Source organism: Erpetoichthys calabaricus, chromosome 4, assembly GCF_900747795.2.
Source record: "Erpetoichthys calabaricus chromosome 4, fErpCal1.3, whole genome shotgun sequence".
Classification (NCBI taxonomy): Eukaryota; Metazoa; Chordata; class Cladistia; order Polypteriformes; family Polypteridae; genus Erpetoichthys; species Erpetoichthys calabaricus.
The window spans coordinates 127,140,332-127,158,543 of record NC_041397.2 but is presented as its reverse complement, the minus strand read 5'-3'; the positions used below and the strand labels follow the sequence as shown (position 1 = coordinate 127,158,543).

The following is an 18,212-nucleotide window of genomic DNA, read 5'->3' as shown; positions in this document are numbered from 1 at the left end:
CAGCCGAATGAATTCTGAGGTGTTCAGAGACATACTGTCTGCTCAAATCCAGCTAAATGCAGTCAAATTGATTGGGTGGCGTTTCATGATACAGATGGACAATGACCCAAAACATACAGCCAAAGCAACCCAGGAGTTTATTAAAGCAAAGAAGTGGAAATTCTTGAATGGCCAAGTCAGTCACCTGATCTTAACCCAATTGAGCATGCATTTCACTTGTTGAAGACTAAACTTCAGACAGAAAGGCCCACAAACAAACAGCAACTGAAAGCCGCTGCAGTAAAGGCCTGGCAGAGCATTAAAAAGGAGGAAACCCAGCATCTGGTGATGTCCATGAGTTCAAGACTTCAGGCTGTCATTGCCAGCAAAGGGTTTTCAACCAAGTATTAGAAATGAACATTTTATTTCCAGTTATTTAATTTGCCCAATTACTTTTGAGCCCCTGAAATGAAGGGATTGTGTTAAAAAAATGCTTTAGTTGCCTCACATTTTTATGCAATTGTTTTGTTCACCCCACTGAATTAAAGCTGAAAGTCACTTCAACTGCATCTGAGATGTTTCATTTAAAATTCATTGTGGTAATGTACAGAACCAAAATTAGAAAAAAGTTGTCTCTGTCCAAATATTTATGAACCTAACTAAGTTATTTCCTTAAAGGAAAGAATATTTTTATAAGTATGTTAAGGATGGTTACTTGAAAACCTATTAACTAATTGGTCCATTGATATAAACCATGGGGGTCATCATATTAGCAGTATGTTATACTTGTATAATTCTGTTTGGAGCAACTGTTTAGAGCAGGACTGTTGTACTGTATTTCAGCAGATTCTAACAGTAGTCAAACAGGCAGCGTTCACTACACTTAAGGCAGAACAGCAACAAAACAAAAGGGAAAGACAAACTTCAGGGTAAAAGAACAAGCAAGCAATCAGAAAACCACTAAGCCAAAAACTATATAGGTTCCTCAAAAAGATAACCTTTTCACTCCATCTTAGGCTGGGTGATATGGAAAAAAAAACCAAAATATATTTTGAAAACTGAAAATACAACTGCATTCTTCTTAGAAAAACAAAAAAATAACATATATATATATATATATATAATTGTCACATATACACACACATACAGTATGTGATTTATCATAGTACAGTTACTGGAAAAGAACTGAATAACCCACATTTGAAAATGGTATGGTACCAGCATTTCGGGATTTTTGTTACTGGAAGTTAACATCCGCTTTCCTCTCAACCCACTCAGTTCTCACCCTCCTCACTATTGCACTTGTGGAAAAAATATCTGTTTCACAGACTTGTGAAACTATACTACATCACTCAATGTGATTGGAATTTAACAGGGTAACCTTCCCCCATCTATTGCATCAACATGATCTATAACTCTTGCAGGAAATTACTGCATTAATGCTATCGGGATTTCACAGGAAAATTTTTTCGACACAATAAGGACTTCATGACTATTAAGAGGGAAGCGGTGTGTAGTATGCACCAGAAAGGCTGGAGTAAGGTAAGGGGTTTTAGAGTTATCTGTTACTTGCTTCAAAAACATTTTGATACCAATAGTGAGGTCTGAGAACTGGTATCAATATCGAAGTCAACATTTTAGTACCGATCCAACATTAGTGTGTTATTTTAAATATATAATTGTCAATGAGAAAAGATGTAAAATAAGAAAATCTCTTTCTGTGCATACTGGTCTATATATTTCTTTTTGCAATTTGTTACTACATTTGCAGCCCTTGTTCTTCTTCTCCACCTCAACATAAATAATAATAATTCTTTACATTTATATAATGTTTTTCATAGTATAAGCACTCTCCATGCAGGGAGGACCCAGGAAGCAGCACTGCAACCACATTCCATTCAGATCACTTACAGCCAACATTCCTCAAACTCAGACATTTTTTTCTATTTAATACTCCTCAATGCTCTAGATAGATAGATAGAGATAGATAGATACTTTATTAATCCCAAGGGGAAATTCTCTAATCTATAGCTTTGACCTGCCTTCTGCTACTTCTACAAGTCAGTTTTATTTTTTTTCCCCAAACAAACAATTCAGCATGCAACTATACCTCAGCAGTGGTTTTCAACCTTTTTGCCTTTTGGACCATTTTTAGTTTGAGAAATTCCTTATGGACCTTTATGGATTTTCAAGCAGCTTTAGTTAATAACATTAGATTGAAGAGTGAGGGAGTGAAGGTTTAAAGGTTCCGGAATTATTAACAGTAGAGAACACTGCAGACTGGTGTTCTTGGTGTGCAGTTGGGAATGACTGCTCTGAAACACATGCCTTGCATAATTCTTCCATACCAGCAAACATTTTCTACTGACCGGTATCAGAAAGTTTGCTGTAAAGGAATTGCATCTGACCACTCATTACAGGCAGCCTGCTTGATCTTCTCTCCCATCGTAGCCTAGCAACTGTTTAAGGGAAAGAAGGCACAATGAACATCTCTGACAAATTCTTCCCCAGCCCAACAAAGGGCATGCTCTGCTTCTAATGTAATCAAGCTGTGGGACATGCTGAAGCAATGGCTTTATCTTTGTTCCATGCTTTCCATTGGTTCCATTCTGCTGGGTGTTTCTCTTTTAAGTGGTAGATATGCTGCCACTTTTTGCAAAGTTTGCATTTCACATTAGCTTGTTTGACATCCAATCATTCATATCCAAACCAACTTAATGTTACAGCCTTCCTGTGGAACAAGCTCATTCATAAGAGAAGTGTTGCTTGTCATATTCTTTGCATTAATATGTTTTGACTCTATACATGTAAGCTGCTGATGAAACTAGGCTGTTTGCTTGACTGTTTACCATTTAGCAGTTACAACAAAAAAAAGGTATTATCATGTTTGAATATTGCTTTAAAACATTAATTCGAAGTAAATGATTTAATTGAAAAATAAAAACGCCCAGCCCTAACTCCTACAAATCCTACTTAATTTCAAAGGAACAGGAGATGAAAAACTGAATGTGGCTTGACCTTAAATAATCAGGCTAATGTGATGTCACAATGCAGTTGCATGCATAAAATTGGAAATGTGTGTTGTTGCTGTTGTTGCAATAGGACTCTGAAATGTTGCCGGTGGCAACATCACTTACTTAAATTATTCAAATGATAAAAATACACAGCATAAAATAAACAGCACAAAATCATTTAAACCCAGAAGCAGTGGCTTCACTACCCCATCCAATTTCTTACTTAGAAGTCAATTCTGACTATTTTTGGGGCATGTTATTTAAATACATATTTTGGTAACGCTTTTAACCTTCTAAGGACATCATAAACATGCTTTGTAGACTCAAACTGATTAATACTTTTTAGTAATTATCCCTTTCTCTGTTATTTGTTCATAATATTACATTGAAATAGGTGCTGTTCAAAAAGTATACAGAGTTTTTTTACCTAATTTGCTAGTTATTAGTAGTTTCCCAGCTGTTTGCATATTATGGTTAATTTGCACCTGGCAAAAAAGCAACTAAAGACATCAAATATAACATTTAAAAGTAAAAGTCTCTATTTTGAATTTTGAGTGAAGTAAAATGAAGCCAAAAAATAAGCTTCATTAACAGTAACAACTGACTTCAGATAAAAAAAACCTCCAGTCACTTTTGATTGCCAGATCTTAATGAATATAATCAATTAAAAGTATGAATTATGATAAACCAATAAACAAAAAACAACTAAATAATGTGTAAAAGTTCCATAGCTCAGAGCATCAAACATGCAAGCATATGAAAGTAGGAGTTATCTAGTCTTATTATGTTCCTAAATGCAAGGGATATAATTGTTAACCACATGAATTTAATCGAATACTTTTATAGATAAAAAATGTCCTTATCAGACTTTCTTCTATCAATGTACCTGGCAAGAATAATACTAAATTAAATATTTTTGAAAATGTCTTTGCTAAATAACATACCATAAAATGAGGCTGTGTAAGGATCCTTTTTAATTCTTTAGCATCCGTGTTCTCTGGGTAACAGGAAATCTCTTCCAGTACCTGGAAGGAGATTAAGAAAAAGTTTGTGGAAAACAACTTAAGCACAACTGGTTCTGAACAATACATAGAAGCTACATTAGGTCTCTTAAAAATTACTAAATGTTCCAGCAGAATGTAGAATTCCACTAATAATATGTAAAAACTAAAAGTGTTACCTATAACAGTGTGATATTTAACTTTCAAACAGAAAAACATACATCAAAATTTGTGACGGGATTATGGGAAATAGTTTGTTATTTCTGATATTTTACAACAGTCTTTTGAACCGAAATAAACTCGTTACATTGATATACACTGAACAGTTTCTGAAATCTCATTAAGTCAAAATCAATACAGTTTTAACATATATAACACTATTTTTCAAATAAACAAATTGAACCTATGATTTAATTGGTAGGAAATATTGGTAAGGTCAGAAAATCAAATGTTCTACATGCCAGCGCCTCAAGCTGATAAGAGAAGGTCTATTCTAGACTTAAACTAGCATTTATAGGAGGGGAGGATGGAGAGGGATAAAGAAACTGTCTTTAAAAACTATTTGTGTACTGGGAATTTGGAACATCACATCACTTCTTTAGGAAGTACCAGTAGAGAGGGCAGCTAACATGATTATGTGAGACTTCAATCTTTGTAGGCTAGAGGATTATTTACCAGTGCCAACAGTATGTATTGTGCATGTATGTGGAACTGCGCTTGCTCCAATCGTTGCTATGACAACAAAAACAATGCTTATTGAATGAAGGCATTACCTGGTTTGTAGGGCATTAACCAAAATATAATACAACTCATGCCAATATACCTGCTGAGGCTGCAACACATCAAAGCAAGGAAACTAAAGGCAGAAATTAATTTCTGGACAGCTGTATCGCTTGAAATGCTTCACAGTTGTTTTAAATGCACTGATTGGGATGTACTGATGAACGGAAAATGTATCAGTGATACAGCAACAGACACCTCTGGGTATTATCAGTTTCTGCAAGGACACAATCATTCTCAAATAAAGAAATAACACATAACAGTTAAAAACGATGTAAGCCAGAAACAAATGGCTGTTTCAACCTTGGGCTATTCCAGAGTTAAAAATGTTGTTAGCCAGAAAAAAACGGCTGTTTCAATCTGGAGCCAACAGATAGTACAGAAAACTGTTACAAAAGCAAATAAAGCAGAAAATAAAGGATTACAAGAACACATATAGAACAGATTAGAAGCATATTTCAAAAATGACTGAAAGAAAACTTGGCAAGGTTTAAAAATAATGACTGATTATAAACCCAAAATGTTACAGACCGTATCGAGTTTGTGAGTGAACCGAATTTGTTTTTTTTGTAGGTTTGACAAAAACGACTTCAAATCAGTGCATGCAGAGACTTTGAGCAAACTGAAAGCTCATCTATCTATAGCGTGTATGGAAATCACTCTTGAGGATGTTATTTCACATTTTACACAAGCAAAGCAAGTCAAAGCTAATGGTAAAATACTACAGATATGCTCTAATCAATTAACACAGCCTTTTCAAAAGTTGTTCCAATGATCTCTTTTTAAGGGTAGCCTTTGCAGACCTGTGGAAACTATGAGTGTCTCGGTGACTAACAGCAGTAAGCCAAATGAAAAGAAAGATGTGTGCCCAGTTGCATTATTATCTATTTCTGCAAAATGTTTAAACACTAAAATCCCTGGAACCTACAAAAAAACTTGTAATCCCGCACCTTAAATTCCTTTGCACCTCTCCATTAATGTCTTTTGTTTTGCAAATTTGTCAATCAGCACAAGCAGCCTACTGTCCCATCCACCCCTCAACAGAGCATACCTCAGGCAAAACGTTCTCCCAGCTCAAGGCTCTTTATCTGCATGTGAGGTGCCTGGAATTGTATAGAGTAAATGATATATTGTTATTTGGAACACATGCATTTCATGTGTGTTCTGTGTCTAGAACGATCTGAGTAAATGTAGGATGACAGGAAATTAACAAGTTTTTTCGTAGGGTTCAGGGATTCTAGTGTTAAAGCTCCTCCTCCCATTGGTTAACCCCCATGTTGATCCACACCAGTTTGCCTTTCATGCAGGAAGCAGGAATACGCCATTTCTTTTGGTAAACAATATCCTTGATCATCTGGAGATAAAAGCTCCATTAAGATAGTGTTTATAGATTTAACCAGTACATTTAATACTATCTAGCCATCTATTAGAGACAAATTGTTAGGACTCAGGATAAACTCTACATTTCTCTTTAGCTTTTTCGATCTTTTTATAAATTTCACCCAGCAAGTGAGATTTAATAGCACCATATCTTTTGTACAAATCGTTAACACCAGAATGCCCCAAGGCTGTGTGTTGTTTCTTGTGTTGTACACATTTGTATTGTACATGGCACCTCTTTTAGGCTGTGCCTTTTCCTATGTCTTGCCCTGCTCATTGCAGTTGTGGAATATTTTTGTGTTTTTTGCTTATTTTGTGACACTAATTGTATGCAGTTTTCCAGCTGCGTTAGTGTATGATCGCATTTCATTGATCAACATTAGATCAGCAAAAGAAAATTTTTCCCAGCAATACAGCTATACCTTTTTTCCTCCCCCTATTGAGAAAGCTGCGTTGTTCAGCGGCTTTTTCCCACTGTTGGTTAACAGTACCCGTGTCAACCTGCGGGCCCGTCAGAGGAAGCGTGGAAAAAGGGCAGGTGTGCATGTAAAGTTTTCAACGTCTATGACACTATGATTTTGGTGTGGATTCACAATTTCTGTCTGAGGATTACCAGACCAGGCCGGCGTGCTTGAGACCTGTTCTGCCTGGATTACATGACGTGTTGTGTCCTGCCCCCCGTCCCAGACGCTGAGTTCGCCAAGGGAGTAATCCTGGACTGCTCCACACTATCTCTCGCATTCCAGAAATTGTACTTTGACGGCTGCTGTTGTTATGACTCTACCAGCTAAGGAAGCCTTGATTAATGCACGCTCTATCACAAACAAGTCTTTTATTTTGAATGAGTTTTTAACTAGTCATAAGTTGGATTTCATGTTCCTGACAGAAACTTGGCAGAACAATTCTGATTTTACTAATCTGATAAAATTATGCCCTGAGGACTACTCTTACATTAGCACACAGTGGCACTCTGGCCAAGGAGGTGGGATCGCCATGGTTTTTAAGAAGTTATTTTTATGTCATTCTGTTACTACCATTTCATAGAAGACTTTTGAACTTCAGATTGTTAAAGTTGGGCCTGGTAGCCCAATATATTGTATTGTAATTTATCGTCCACCTGGTGCGATTAGTCCTTTTCTCGCTGATTTTCAAGATTTTGTATCCACCATTATTAAGCGGGATAGAATAATAATGTGTAGTTTAACGTCCATATGGATAATATTTTATGTAGCATGGCTTCCGACCCCACATGGATTTAAATCAAGGATCGGTGATTCTCTTGCCCGGGAAAGGGTACCTGTGGCCCCACCCTGGAGCCAGGCCCGGTGGAGGGCATCACTGGCGAATGTCTGGTGGCAGGAACTTTGGCCATGGGAGCCCTGGCGTTCCAACCCTTGGTTACTGAAACTGGCTCTTGGGACATGGAATGTTAGCTCTCTGGCAGGGAAGGAGCCTGAACTGGTGCGAGAGGTTGAGAGGTACTGGCAAGATATAGTCGGGCTCACCTCTACGCATGGTCTGAGCTCTGGAACCATTCCTCTTGAGAGAGGCTGGACTTTGTTCCACTCTGGAGTTGCTGTGGGTGAAAGGTGTCTGGCAGGAGTGGGCTTGCTTCTGGACCCCTGGCTCGAGGCCTGCATGTTGGGGTTATCCCTGTTGGATGAGAGGGTTGCTTCCCTGCGCCTTCGAGTTGGGGAAGGACTCTGACTGTTGTTTGCGCTTATGTGCCGAACGGCAGTTCAGAGTACCCAGCCTTCTTGGAGGCCCTGGAGGAAACGCTGCGAAGCACAGCTCCTGGGAACTCTATCGTCCTGCTGGGAGACTTAAACGCTCACATAGGCAATGACAGTGAAACCTGAAGAGGTCTGATTGGGAGGAACGGCCTCTCCGATCTAAACTCGAGTGGTGTTCAATTGTTGGACTTCTGTGCTAAATACCACTTTGGGATTTCACTTGTGAGTCTGAATAAGATTAGAAAAATAAGACCATGTTCGAGCATAAAGGTGTCCATAAGTGCACTTGGCGCCAGGATGCCCGAGGTTGCAGCTCGATGATCGACTTTGTAATTGTGTCATCGGATCTGCGACCTTATGTCTTGGACACTCAGGTGAAGAGATGGGCTGAGCTGTCAACTGATCACCACCTGGTGGTAAGTTGCATTAGATGGCAGGAGAGGCTGCCGGACAGACCAGGCAGACCCAAATGTATAGTGAGGGTCTGCTGGGAATGTCTGGCAGAGGAACTGGTCAGAAAGATCTTTAACTGCCACCTCCGGCAGAACTTCAATCTCATTCTGAGGGAGGTGAAGGACATTGAGTCTGAATGGGCCATGTTCTGAGCCTCCATTGTCGAAGCAGCAGAACGGAGCTGTGGCCACAAGGTTGTCGGTGCCTCTCGTAGAGGCAATCCACGAACCTGGTGGTAGACACCTAATGTTCGAGAGGCCGTCAAGTTGAAGAAAGAGTCCTGTCGGGTGTGGTTGACCAATGGAACTCCAGAGGCAGCTGAGGGGTACCAGCGGGCTAAGCGTGTGGCGGCATCGGCTGTTGCAGAGGCAAAAACTTGGGCATGGGAGGAGTTTGGGGAAGCCATGGAAAACAACTTTCGGTCGGCACCGAGATGGTTCTGGCAAACCGTCAAGTGCCTCAGGAGGGGAAAGCAGTGCTCCACCAACACTGTGTACAGTGGAGATGGGGCCTTGCTGATTTCAACTGCAGACATTATTGACAGGTGGAAGGAATACTTCGAGGATCTTCTCAATCCCACCAGCATGTCTTCCTTAGAGGAAGCAGAGCTGGAGGACTCCGGGGGGGGTTGCGGTCTGTCCATATCAGGGGTCGAGGTCACCGAAGTAGTTAAAAAGCTCCGAGGTGGCGGGGCCCCTAGGGTGGACAAGGTGCACCCTGGGTTCCTCAAGGCTCTGCATGTTGTGGGGCTGTCCTGGTTGACACGTCTCTGCAGCATTGCATGGACATCGGGGGCAGTACCTCTGGATTGGCAAACCGGGGTGGTGGTCCCCCTTTTTAAGAAGGATGATCGAAGGATGTGCTCCAACTATAGGGGGATCACACTCCTCAGCCTCCCCAGTAAGGTCTATTCAGGGGTGCTGGAGAAAAGAGTTTGGTCGATAGTCAAATCTAGGATTCAAGAGGAACAATGCGGATTCCGTCCTGGCCATGGAACACTGGACCAGCTCTACACCCTGGCCAGGATCCTGGATGGGGCATGGGAGTTTGCCCAACCAGTCCACATGTGTTTTGTGGATTTGGAGAAGGCATTCGACCGTGTCCCTCGAAGCATCCTGTGGGGTGTGCTCCAAGAGTACGGGCTCATTGTTACAAGCCATTCAGTCCCTGTACAGAAGGAGCAGGAGCTTGGTCCGCATTGCCGGTAATAAGTCAAACTCGTTTCCTGTTGAGGTTGGACTCCACCAGGGCTGCCCTTTGTCACCGATACTGTTCATAAGTTTTATGGACAGAATTTCTAGGCGCAGCCAAGGAGCGGAGGGGGTCTGGTTCGGTGACCTCAGAATCTCGTCTCTGCTATTTGCGGATGACGTGGTTCTGTTGAATTCATCGGACAGTGACCTCCAGCTCTCACTGGAGCAGTTCACAGCCGAGTGTGAAGCAGCGGGGATGAGAGTCAGCACCTCTAAATCCGAGGCTATGGTTCTCTGCTGGAAAAGGGTGGAATGCTCTCTCTGGGTTGGGAACACATTACTGCCTCAAGTGGAGGAGTTCAAGTATCTCGGGGTCTTGTTCATGAGTAAGGGATGAATGGAGCGGGAGGTTGACAGATGGTGCAGTATCTGCAGTAATGTGGGCTCTGGAACGGTCTGTTGTGGTGAAGAGAGAGCTGAGCCAAAAAGGCGAGGCTGTCAATTTACCACTCGATCTATGTTCCTACCCTCACCTATGGCCATGAGCTTTGGGTAGTGACCGAAAGAGCAAGATTGCGGATACAAGCGGCCGAAATGAGTTTTCTCCGCAGGGTGGCTGGACTTTCCCTTAGAGATAGGGTGAGGAGTTCAGTTATCCGGGAGAGACTTGGAGTAGAGTCGCTGCTCCTCCGCATTGAGAGGAGTCAGTTGAGGTGGTTCGGGCATCTGGTAAGGATGCCCCCTGGACACCTCCCTAGGGAGGGTGTTCCGGGCATGTCCCACTGGGAGAAGGCCACGGGGAAGACCCAGGACACGCTGGAGGGATTATATCTCCTGGCTGGCCTGGGAACGCCTCGGGGTCCCCCCAGAGGAGCTGGAGGAGGTGGCCGGGGAGAGGGAGGTCTGGGCTTCCCTGCTTAGGCTGCTGTCCCAGCGACCTGACTTCGGATAAGCGGTGGACAATAGATGGAAAGAAGGATGGCTTCCTAAGTTTTGTGCATCACCGACTCTTTTAATTTTAAATGTTGCTGGCCCTACCCATAGTGGGGGGCACATCTTTGATTTGTATTTTTCATATGGAGTTACCTTGAATGATGTAACCTTTAGTGTTCATAAGTGTGTTTTATTTGACTTGTCCTCTAATTTAGAGTTGTCACCTTGTGTTAACTCTAGGCATACGTGTTTCATTAATGAGTCAGTGATTAATTAGTTTGTTGATTTGTTTGTGGCATTTGATGCCGGTAGTAATGTTGATAGTGTTGAGTTAGCAGTTCAGTGTTTTAATGACTGTTGTACTGATATTTTGAATACGATTGCTCCTTTTAAAATCAGTCGGTGTTCTGTGACCCATTCAATTTCTTGGATGATTGACTCCATTCGTAATCTTAAGCGTTCTTGTCGAAAAGCTGAGTGTCTATGGAAGTCTACTAATCTGGAAGTTTATCGTTCTCACTTAAAGAATTTACTTTTTTTAATTTTTTGGTTAGGGATGCTAGAACAGCTTATTTTTCTAATCTTATTCAGACTCACAAGTGAAATCCCAAAGTGGTATTTGATACTATTCACAATATTACTTCCCCAACTCAATCTATTATTCAGGTTTTTTCTGATAGTGACCGTAATAATTTTCTTACATTATTTATTGCCATGGTTAATGTTGTTTGAGCTAATATTGTTCCAGCTGTCTTACCTAGTGATCTCATTCACTCATGTTCTGAGTCTTTTGTGTTCTCACTTGCTCAGAAAGATAAAACCTTCATCATGTCTTTCTGACCTGTTGCCAACATCATTAATATTAAAAACTTTGAGTTGTATAGGTCGGTGCCTTTTGAATATCATAAATTGCTCCTTGAGATCTGGTATAGTTCCTTCATATTTTAAGCATGCTGTAATTCAACTGCTGTAGAAAAAATCTAATTCTGATTCCTCTATTTTGAGTAATTACAGGCCAATTTCAAAACTGCCTTTTATTGCCAAAGTTTTGGAAAAGGTGGTTGAACAGCAACTCTGTGCCTTCTTAGAGAAGCAGCGGTTCTTTGATTCTTTTCCATCTGGTTTTTGGAGGCAACATTCTACAGAAACAGCTCTTCTTAAAGTTTTTAATGATCTTTTAATTGCTGCTTATGCAGGGCAGTGCTCTGAGCATGATTAGATCTTACCACAGCCTTTGATACAGTGGACCATCGGATTTTAATTAATAGATTAAAGTGGTTAGATGCCTCTGGCTCTGCTTTGGACTAGATCTCCTCTTATTTGTCGAATAGGAGTTTCTCTGTCTGTCCGACTTGCTTTTCATCCGACTCTGCTCCTTTGACATGTGGACAGCCACAGGGCTCGCTTCCTGGACCTGTACTTTTCTCTTTATATATTCTTCCCCTATCACAGATTCTTAACTCTTTTAAGGATATCTTGTATCATCTCTATGTAGATGATATACAGCTTTATTTTCCATTTAAACCTAACCAAATAAATACTTTGGTAACTTTGGTTGATTGTCTGTCTCAGGTTAACTACTGGCTCAGTAAATTACCTGTAGTTGAATTCAGGAAACACTAAGGTAATAACTGTTGCTCCTCCTATTCTTTATTCTGAGATAGGCTTAAAATGATCTTCTGTCTCTCCTGTTAAGTCGAGTTTATGTAACCTCTGGGTTACTTTGACCAGTCCCTGACGCTTGATTCATATGTAAGATCAGTCAGCCGCTTGTGTTTCTTTCATTTAAGAAATCTTTCTAAACTAACAAGGGGTTTGAGCAATTCTTCTCTCTCACATTTTCAGTTAGTCCTAAATGCAGCTGCCAGGCTCCTAACTCGTGTTAGTCAGAATGATCATATCACCCCCATTTAGCACACAACTGCACTGGGTCCCAGTGGTTTATAGAATTCATTTTAAAGTTTTGGTACTTACTTTCAGAGCTTTGCATGGACAAGCTTCTGAGTACCTAACCAGCCTGCTCCAACATTATACAGCTTGTTGGATTCTTAGATCTGGGCAACAGGGACTTTTAGTTGTCCTACGCACTCGGCTAAAAACCCGTGGGGATTGAGCCATTCAGTCTGTGGCACCAAGACTATGGAATAGCCTGCCTTATAGTCAGTGTGCTGCAGTGGGCTGGCGCCCTGCCCGGGGTTTGTTTCCTGCTTTGCACCCTGTGTTGGCTGGGATTGGCTCCAGCTGACCCCTGTGACCCTGTAGTTAGGATATAGCGGGTTGGATAATGGATGGATGGATGGATGGATAGTCTGTGTGCAGCTGAGTCTGTTAATTCTTTTAAAAAACAACTGAAAACATTTCTTTTTAAACAGGATTTTAATCAGTGCTGAGCAGTTCCTGTTTGTTTATTTATTATTTTTATTGGTTTTGTTTATGTTTTGCTTTAACTGTTGTATTTGTATTGTATTGCTATTCAGCGTTCTGTGACCTTTTGTCTGTGAAGGACGCTATATAAATAAACTACTACTACTTTATATGCAAACAAGTGCCAGGCTTCATCACAAATCAGTATTTTCATAGAGATGTAGAATAATTTAAAAAATGGAGCTCTACAAATTTTCTTGTAGTTAATGCAAACAAAACTAGTAGAATGAATAACATCCTGCAAATATTTAGGGGCCTGAGACTGATAAATAATTATGATTCAATCAAAGTGCTTTATATACAATTAAAAATTCTAGAAAAGGCTATTTTTCTTGCACAAACTGAACAACTTTAGTGTGAACTGCAACATTCTCCATAGGTTTAGTTATCAATTGGCAAAGCATACTTTCTTTTGGCCCAGGTACAAGAGATTATTTGTACCCTCAGCAGTTAAGCTGCTTACTGAGAACAGGTAACTGGAATACATCCATTACTGATTTGGCAAATTCATGAGTGCCACTGTATAGATGGACATAAAGCTTTTTAGTATATGTATTTGCATTTGTACAATATCTATGCCTAATATACTATATGTATGCATATTGATATTTAGAAATATATAGTTTCTTATACTGTATTAGTCCTTCACTAGGGGGCTCTGCCCCCTGCTCGCTTCGCTCGCCAACCCCTGGTGTTGGGAATGAGAAAGAGCGTGATGTATGAATGAAATATAGAATAGTGTGAAGGTGTAGATGATGCAAATAGAAAGCAAACAACAAAGTGTGTGGCACAGTGTAAAGGTTTATTGGAAAATTTCTTTGTACACGCCGTTTAAGTGTAAAAGGCTAATTCCAGGTCAGAACTTGAAAGGTCAATGAAGATGGTTATTGTTGTGATCAGAGTCAAGTTTGTCAGAGCTTAGAAAGAGTTGTGTCTCTCCAGGAAGTAATGCAATGACTTGGGTATTTATGTTTTCCACATTAATATTTTTTGGACATAATATAGTGTGTTGTGTTAAAAGGGGCATTTGGTCTAATGAGATTGCTGTTCCAAATCTGTCTGTAACTAAGTCGTTGCAGATAAAGGCTTGAGGAATTGTAATAATATCTGGGTGAAGTCTATCTGTATTGGTGAGTGTACCATCTTCCAGTTGTAATAAACAATTGTTATGATCTGGATGTGGACATCGCATGTTTTGTACTAACTGTATCTTTTGAAAGCAATGCCAATTGTCTGCGTATTTTAAGGTGCACTGAACAATAGCTGAGCGCATGGAATGTGGAACAATAGCTAAGCACTGTGTAAAATCTCCTCGTAATAAAAGTACCTTTCCTCCAAAGGGAAGATTATTATTCATAAACGTTTGTAGAAGTTTATGAATGGTGTTGAGTAAGTGAGTGGATGCCATTGTACATTCATCAATAATTAACAGTTTTGCAAGACGGATGTCATGTTCAGTGCCACTGTTCATGTTCATAGTGGATATCGATTTGTAGGATCTAATGCAGTTCATAAAGATTTAACTTTCAGGTGCATCGTTAGTTAGAAGCTTCTGTAGATATTCAGGATATGAGCTTGTGCCGTTTGAGAGGCGCGTCGTTGTATGTCCAGTATTTGGGACGTGTTGTTTTGGAGCTGTAATTGATTTGCCTGTGAGGTGTGAGAAGCCCGTTGTAGTTTACGGCGTGCATTGTTTGTATTGAGCCTTGCCCGTTTTTGTATGTCGGTCAGTTGAGCTTGTTCTTTTTGGAGCCTTGCCTGCTTGTACTGCGTTTATTTATTTTGTCCTCTCGCTGCCGTTTCTGTATGTCTGAGACGGGAGGTGTTTCGTTTTGAAGCCGTGCCTGTTTCGATGCAGTACTGTGAGACGCGCGCTGCATGCGTCCACGTTCAGTGTGTCTGTCCATTTGGGTTCGTTTCTGTAACTGTGTTAGTTGAGCTTTGCGTTTTTGGAGCCGAGACATTTTTTCTTCCACAGTTTCAGAAGCGCGTTGGAGCCGACGTGTATTGTTTTTTTTCATGCGGGTTCGTGTGTTTGGTCCCGTTACTCGAGCCGTATCGGTTTGTACCCGTGATCGTGAATTCATGAATTGTTTGTTCTTCAGCGTTAGAAATATGGATAAGTAATAAGGAGGATCGCACTCACTGTTAATATGGAGCCTTTTCTGCGGTTGAACGGTTAATAGTGCCTCATTGTAATGAGATCCACCTATGCTGCATAGTGTGAATTGTGTTTGGTTCCGTTATCCAAGCTGTATCGTTTTGTACCCGTGATCGTGAATTTACGACTTGTTTGTTCTTGAGCGTGATAAATATGTATAAGTAATAAGGAGGATCGCACTCACTGTTAATATGGAGCCTTTTCTGCGGTTGAACGGTTAATAGTGCCTTATTGTAATGAGATCCACCTATGCTGCATAGTGTGAACGTGTTGAGATGACGTATGTTTAATACGGACGGTTCATTTAGAAATGGAGCTTTGTGTGTAGATTTGTGCATATTTACGTTGTTGATTTGTTTCAGGGTGCACTGTTCCAATGCGATGCAATATTTGTCCACATATGCGAAAGCAGTATGGGCCATTGCCTTTTGGTGGCCTGATATTTACTCCGGTAAATGCAAAAGCAAATGAAGTATTGTAGGATCTAATGCAGTTCATAAAGTTTTAACTTTCAGGTACATCGTTAGTTAGAAGCTTCTGTAGATATTCAGGATATGAATGTAAAGGAGGCAGTCTAATCTGACCCTTTTGACAACAACGTGTAAATTCCTTACTTGTATTGACAGTTGTTTCTTCAGGGAAGTTAAGTGAATGACAATGATTGCAAATGACATTCATTAATCCCAATGAATTTTCCTCAACAGTGGACTCATTATTGAACGCATTGTCAGCTAAGCGGCGCAATCGTTTAGCAGGTGTCTGCGGACGGTTCCTTTAGAAATGGGGCATTGGGTGTCACTTCTTATTGATGTTAGTGTGTTTGTGGGTCTGAATCATCGTTGTTGTGAATGTTTCGTGTGCCATGTCCGTAGTCTGTCCCGTTTCGTCTCTAATGGGCTTGGTGTGGCGGTCACGGCTTCTTTTTTTTGGTGTGGTAGGAGCTTGTTGAATCCTCCTCTTTGTGTGCGTCCCGTTTCGTGTGCAATGGGATTCGTGCGGCGCTGTGTGCTTTGCCGGCGTCTGGGGGGGATGCTGCTTGGAGGGGGTGGTGGGATTGGTGGGGCGCAAGCGTCTTCTTTCTTTTTGTGTGCCAGGGGCTTGTTGAATCCTCCTCTTTGTGTGTGTCCCGTCCGTTGCTTGTGGGGGGGAGGGGGTTTGCGGGTTCTTTTTTTTTGTGTGCCAGGGGCTTCTTGAATCCTCCTCTTTGTGTGTGTCCCGTCCGTTGCTTGTAGGGGGGGGGGGTGCTTGGAGGTGGGTGTGGGATTTGTGGGGCGCGAGCGGGTTCTTTTTTTTTGTGTGCTAGTTTCGTGTGCAATGGCTTTCGTGCGCCGCTATGTGCGTCGCCTGCGTTTGACTCCTTTTTTCTGTGCTGACTCCTTGCGCCTCATTTCTTTGACTCCTTTTTTCTGTGCTCACTCCTTTTTTCTGTGGTCGTGGCTGTTCTGTGGTCTTGGCCGCCTCTCACGGCGCCTCATTTCTTGGGGCGCCTGCGCAGTACGTCTTTTTGCGGCTACGGCCCATGGCCGGATGTCCCTGCGTCCATCCGGTTTAGCATTCTCGGTTAGTAATGTGGATTGTCTCTTTACATTTAAAATATATGTCTATGTAAGCTTATTGTTATGCACAAACCAAATAATTTCCCTAAATGGGCATTTAATTTAAAGTTTTCTAGAAGGAACAACAACTGATATACATCTTGTAATGTAAGTGCATATCTCTGTATAGCGATAATGTCATCAGCTGAGTAGAACACCCTTTCCACAGGCACACTTATCCTTGAGTTGTGCAGGAATTTTTTTCCAAGTTAGTCACCATTGGATAATCAGACTCATGACATCTTCAATAATTTAGTGGCTCTTTATTGTAAAAGAGAATACTGTACTGACCAAATATTAGTTTTAGCATTGAACTTGTGACACTCAGTAGCATTGTTTTCAAAAATGCTAAAAACAACAAAGAAAGGTTATGGTATAGGTTAAGTATAAGTGACAGATTGTCAACGGGCACTAACTTTTTCATTACATTTGCAGGTCTACTTATAGTTTATTGTGAGAGTGTGCGTGTTGATTGAGGTGGTGGCTCTGAGGCTAAGGATCTGCGCTGGTATCCCGAAGGTTGCCGGTTTGAATCCCTGTCACTGCCAAAAGAGATCCTACTCTGCTGGGCCCTTGAGCACAGGCCCTTAACCTTCAATTGCTCCAGGGGCACTGTACAATGGCTGACCCTGCGCTCTGACCCCAAGGGGTATGCGAAAACTAACAAATTCCTAATGCAAGAAATTGTATAAGGCCAAATAAAGAACAAAAAAAAAAAAAATAAAATCAATAAATTTAAAAATACCACTAATCATGGCTTTAAGAACTATTTTATATTTGTAAAATAAACAAAGAGAAATGTTGCCTGTCAAAGTTATTTTTCATTGTATTAATATACCCTTCTGCGGTGGGTTGGCACCCTGCCCAGGATTGGTCCCTTGTGCCCTGTGTTGGCTGGGATTGGCTCCAGCAGACCCCCGTGACCCTGTGTTCGGATTCAGCGGGTTGGAAAATGGATGGATGGATAATATACCCTTATTAATGGACAAGATAAACTTTCATTGACAACAAACACAAAGGTGTGTAGGAGGCACAGCAGCCAAATTTTCTTATAAGCAATGTTATAAAGAGGATTATAAATAATTCAATTGTAGTTTAAAACTGCTGTTAAAAGCTAGTGTATAAAACAGCTTGGCTGGGGCAGAGATTTATCTCAATGTCTTACTGAATCCTCTTTCAGTCATGGTTGGGCTTAATATTGTATTTTAAAACAGTATATTTTTGATCGGCAGCTCAAAATTTGCCTAATGTGAATGAGTAAGTGTGGATTTGTCTGCCCAGCACTCTGTACTCAACTGGCATGCTGTTCAGGGTTACTTCATTAATACAGTTAATGGCCAGGGATATTTCTACAAAACATTTTCACTACATATTTACTTCATCTCAGCACCACTGCAAACGCAACTGCTGACCTTTAAAATCAAAATAATGTCATCCCAAACAATTAATCTGTTTACTAGCTCACAGAACTGTTTTTTTGGAAGATTCTCATTGTATCAATATAGGAAATGAACAGAAACCTCACTTTGTTTCTGATTGATCTGCAGATTGGAGTGATTAAAACTA

The 18,212-nt window shown here is 40.8% G+C and overlaps 1 protein-coding gene across 15 annotated transcripts in view; it reads right to left on the bottom strand.

Annotated features, from left to right (window-relative positions):
- Window positions 1–18,212, bottom strand: part of caska (calcium/calmodulin-dependent serine protein kinase a) — a 664,459-nt gene that overhangs the window by 84,951 nt on the left and 561,296 nt on the right. For 14 of the 15 annotated variants that reach the window (XM_051926105.1, XM_051926112.1, XM_051926104.1 and 11 more), the window contains one exon: window positions 3,938–4,018. The exons of the other annotated variant lie outside the window; for it this stretch is intronic. In XM_051926105.1, coding sequence (XP_051782065.1) covers window positions 3,938–4,018 — 81 coding nt within the window. The remainder of the gene's footprint in view (window positions 1–3,937; window positions 4,019–18,212) is intronic. 15 annotated transcript variants of the gene reach the window in all.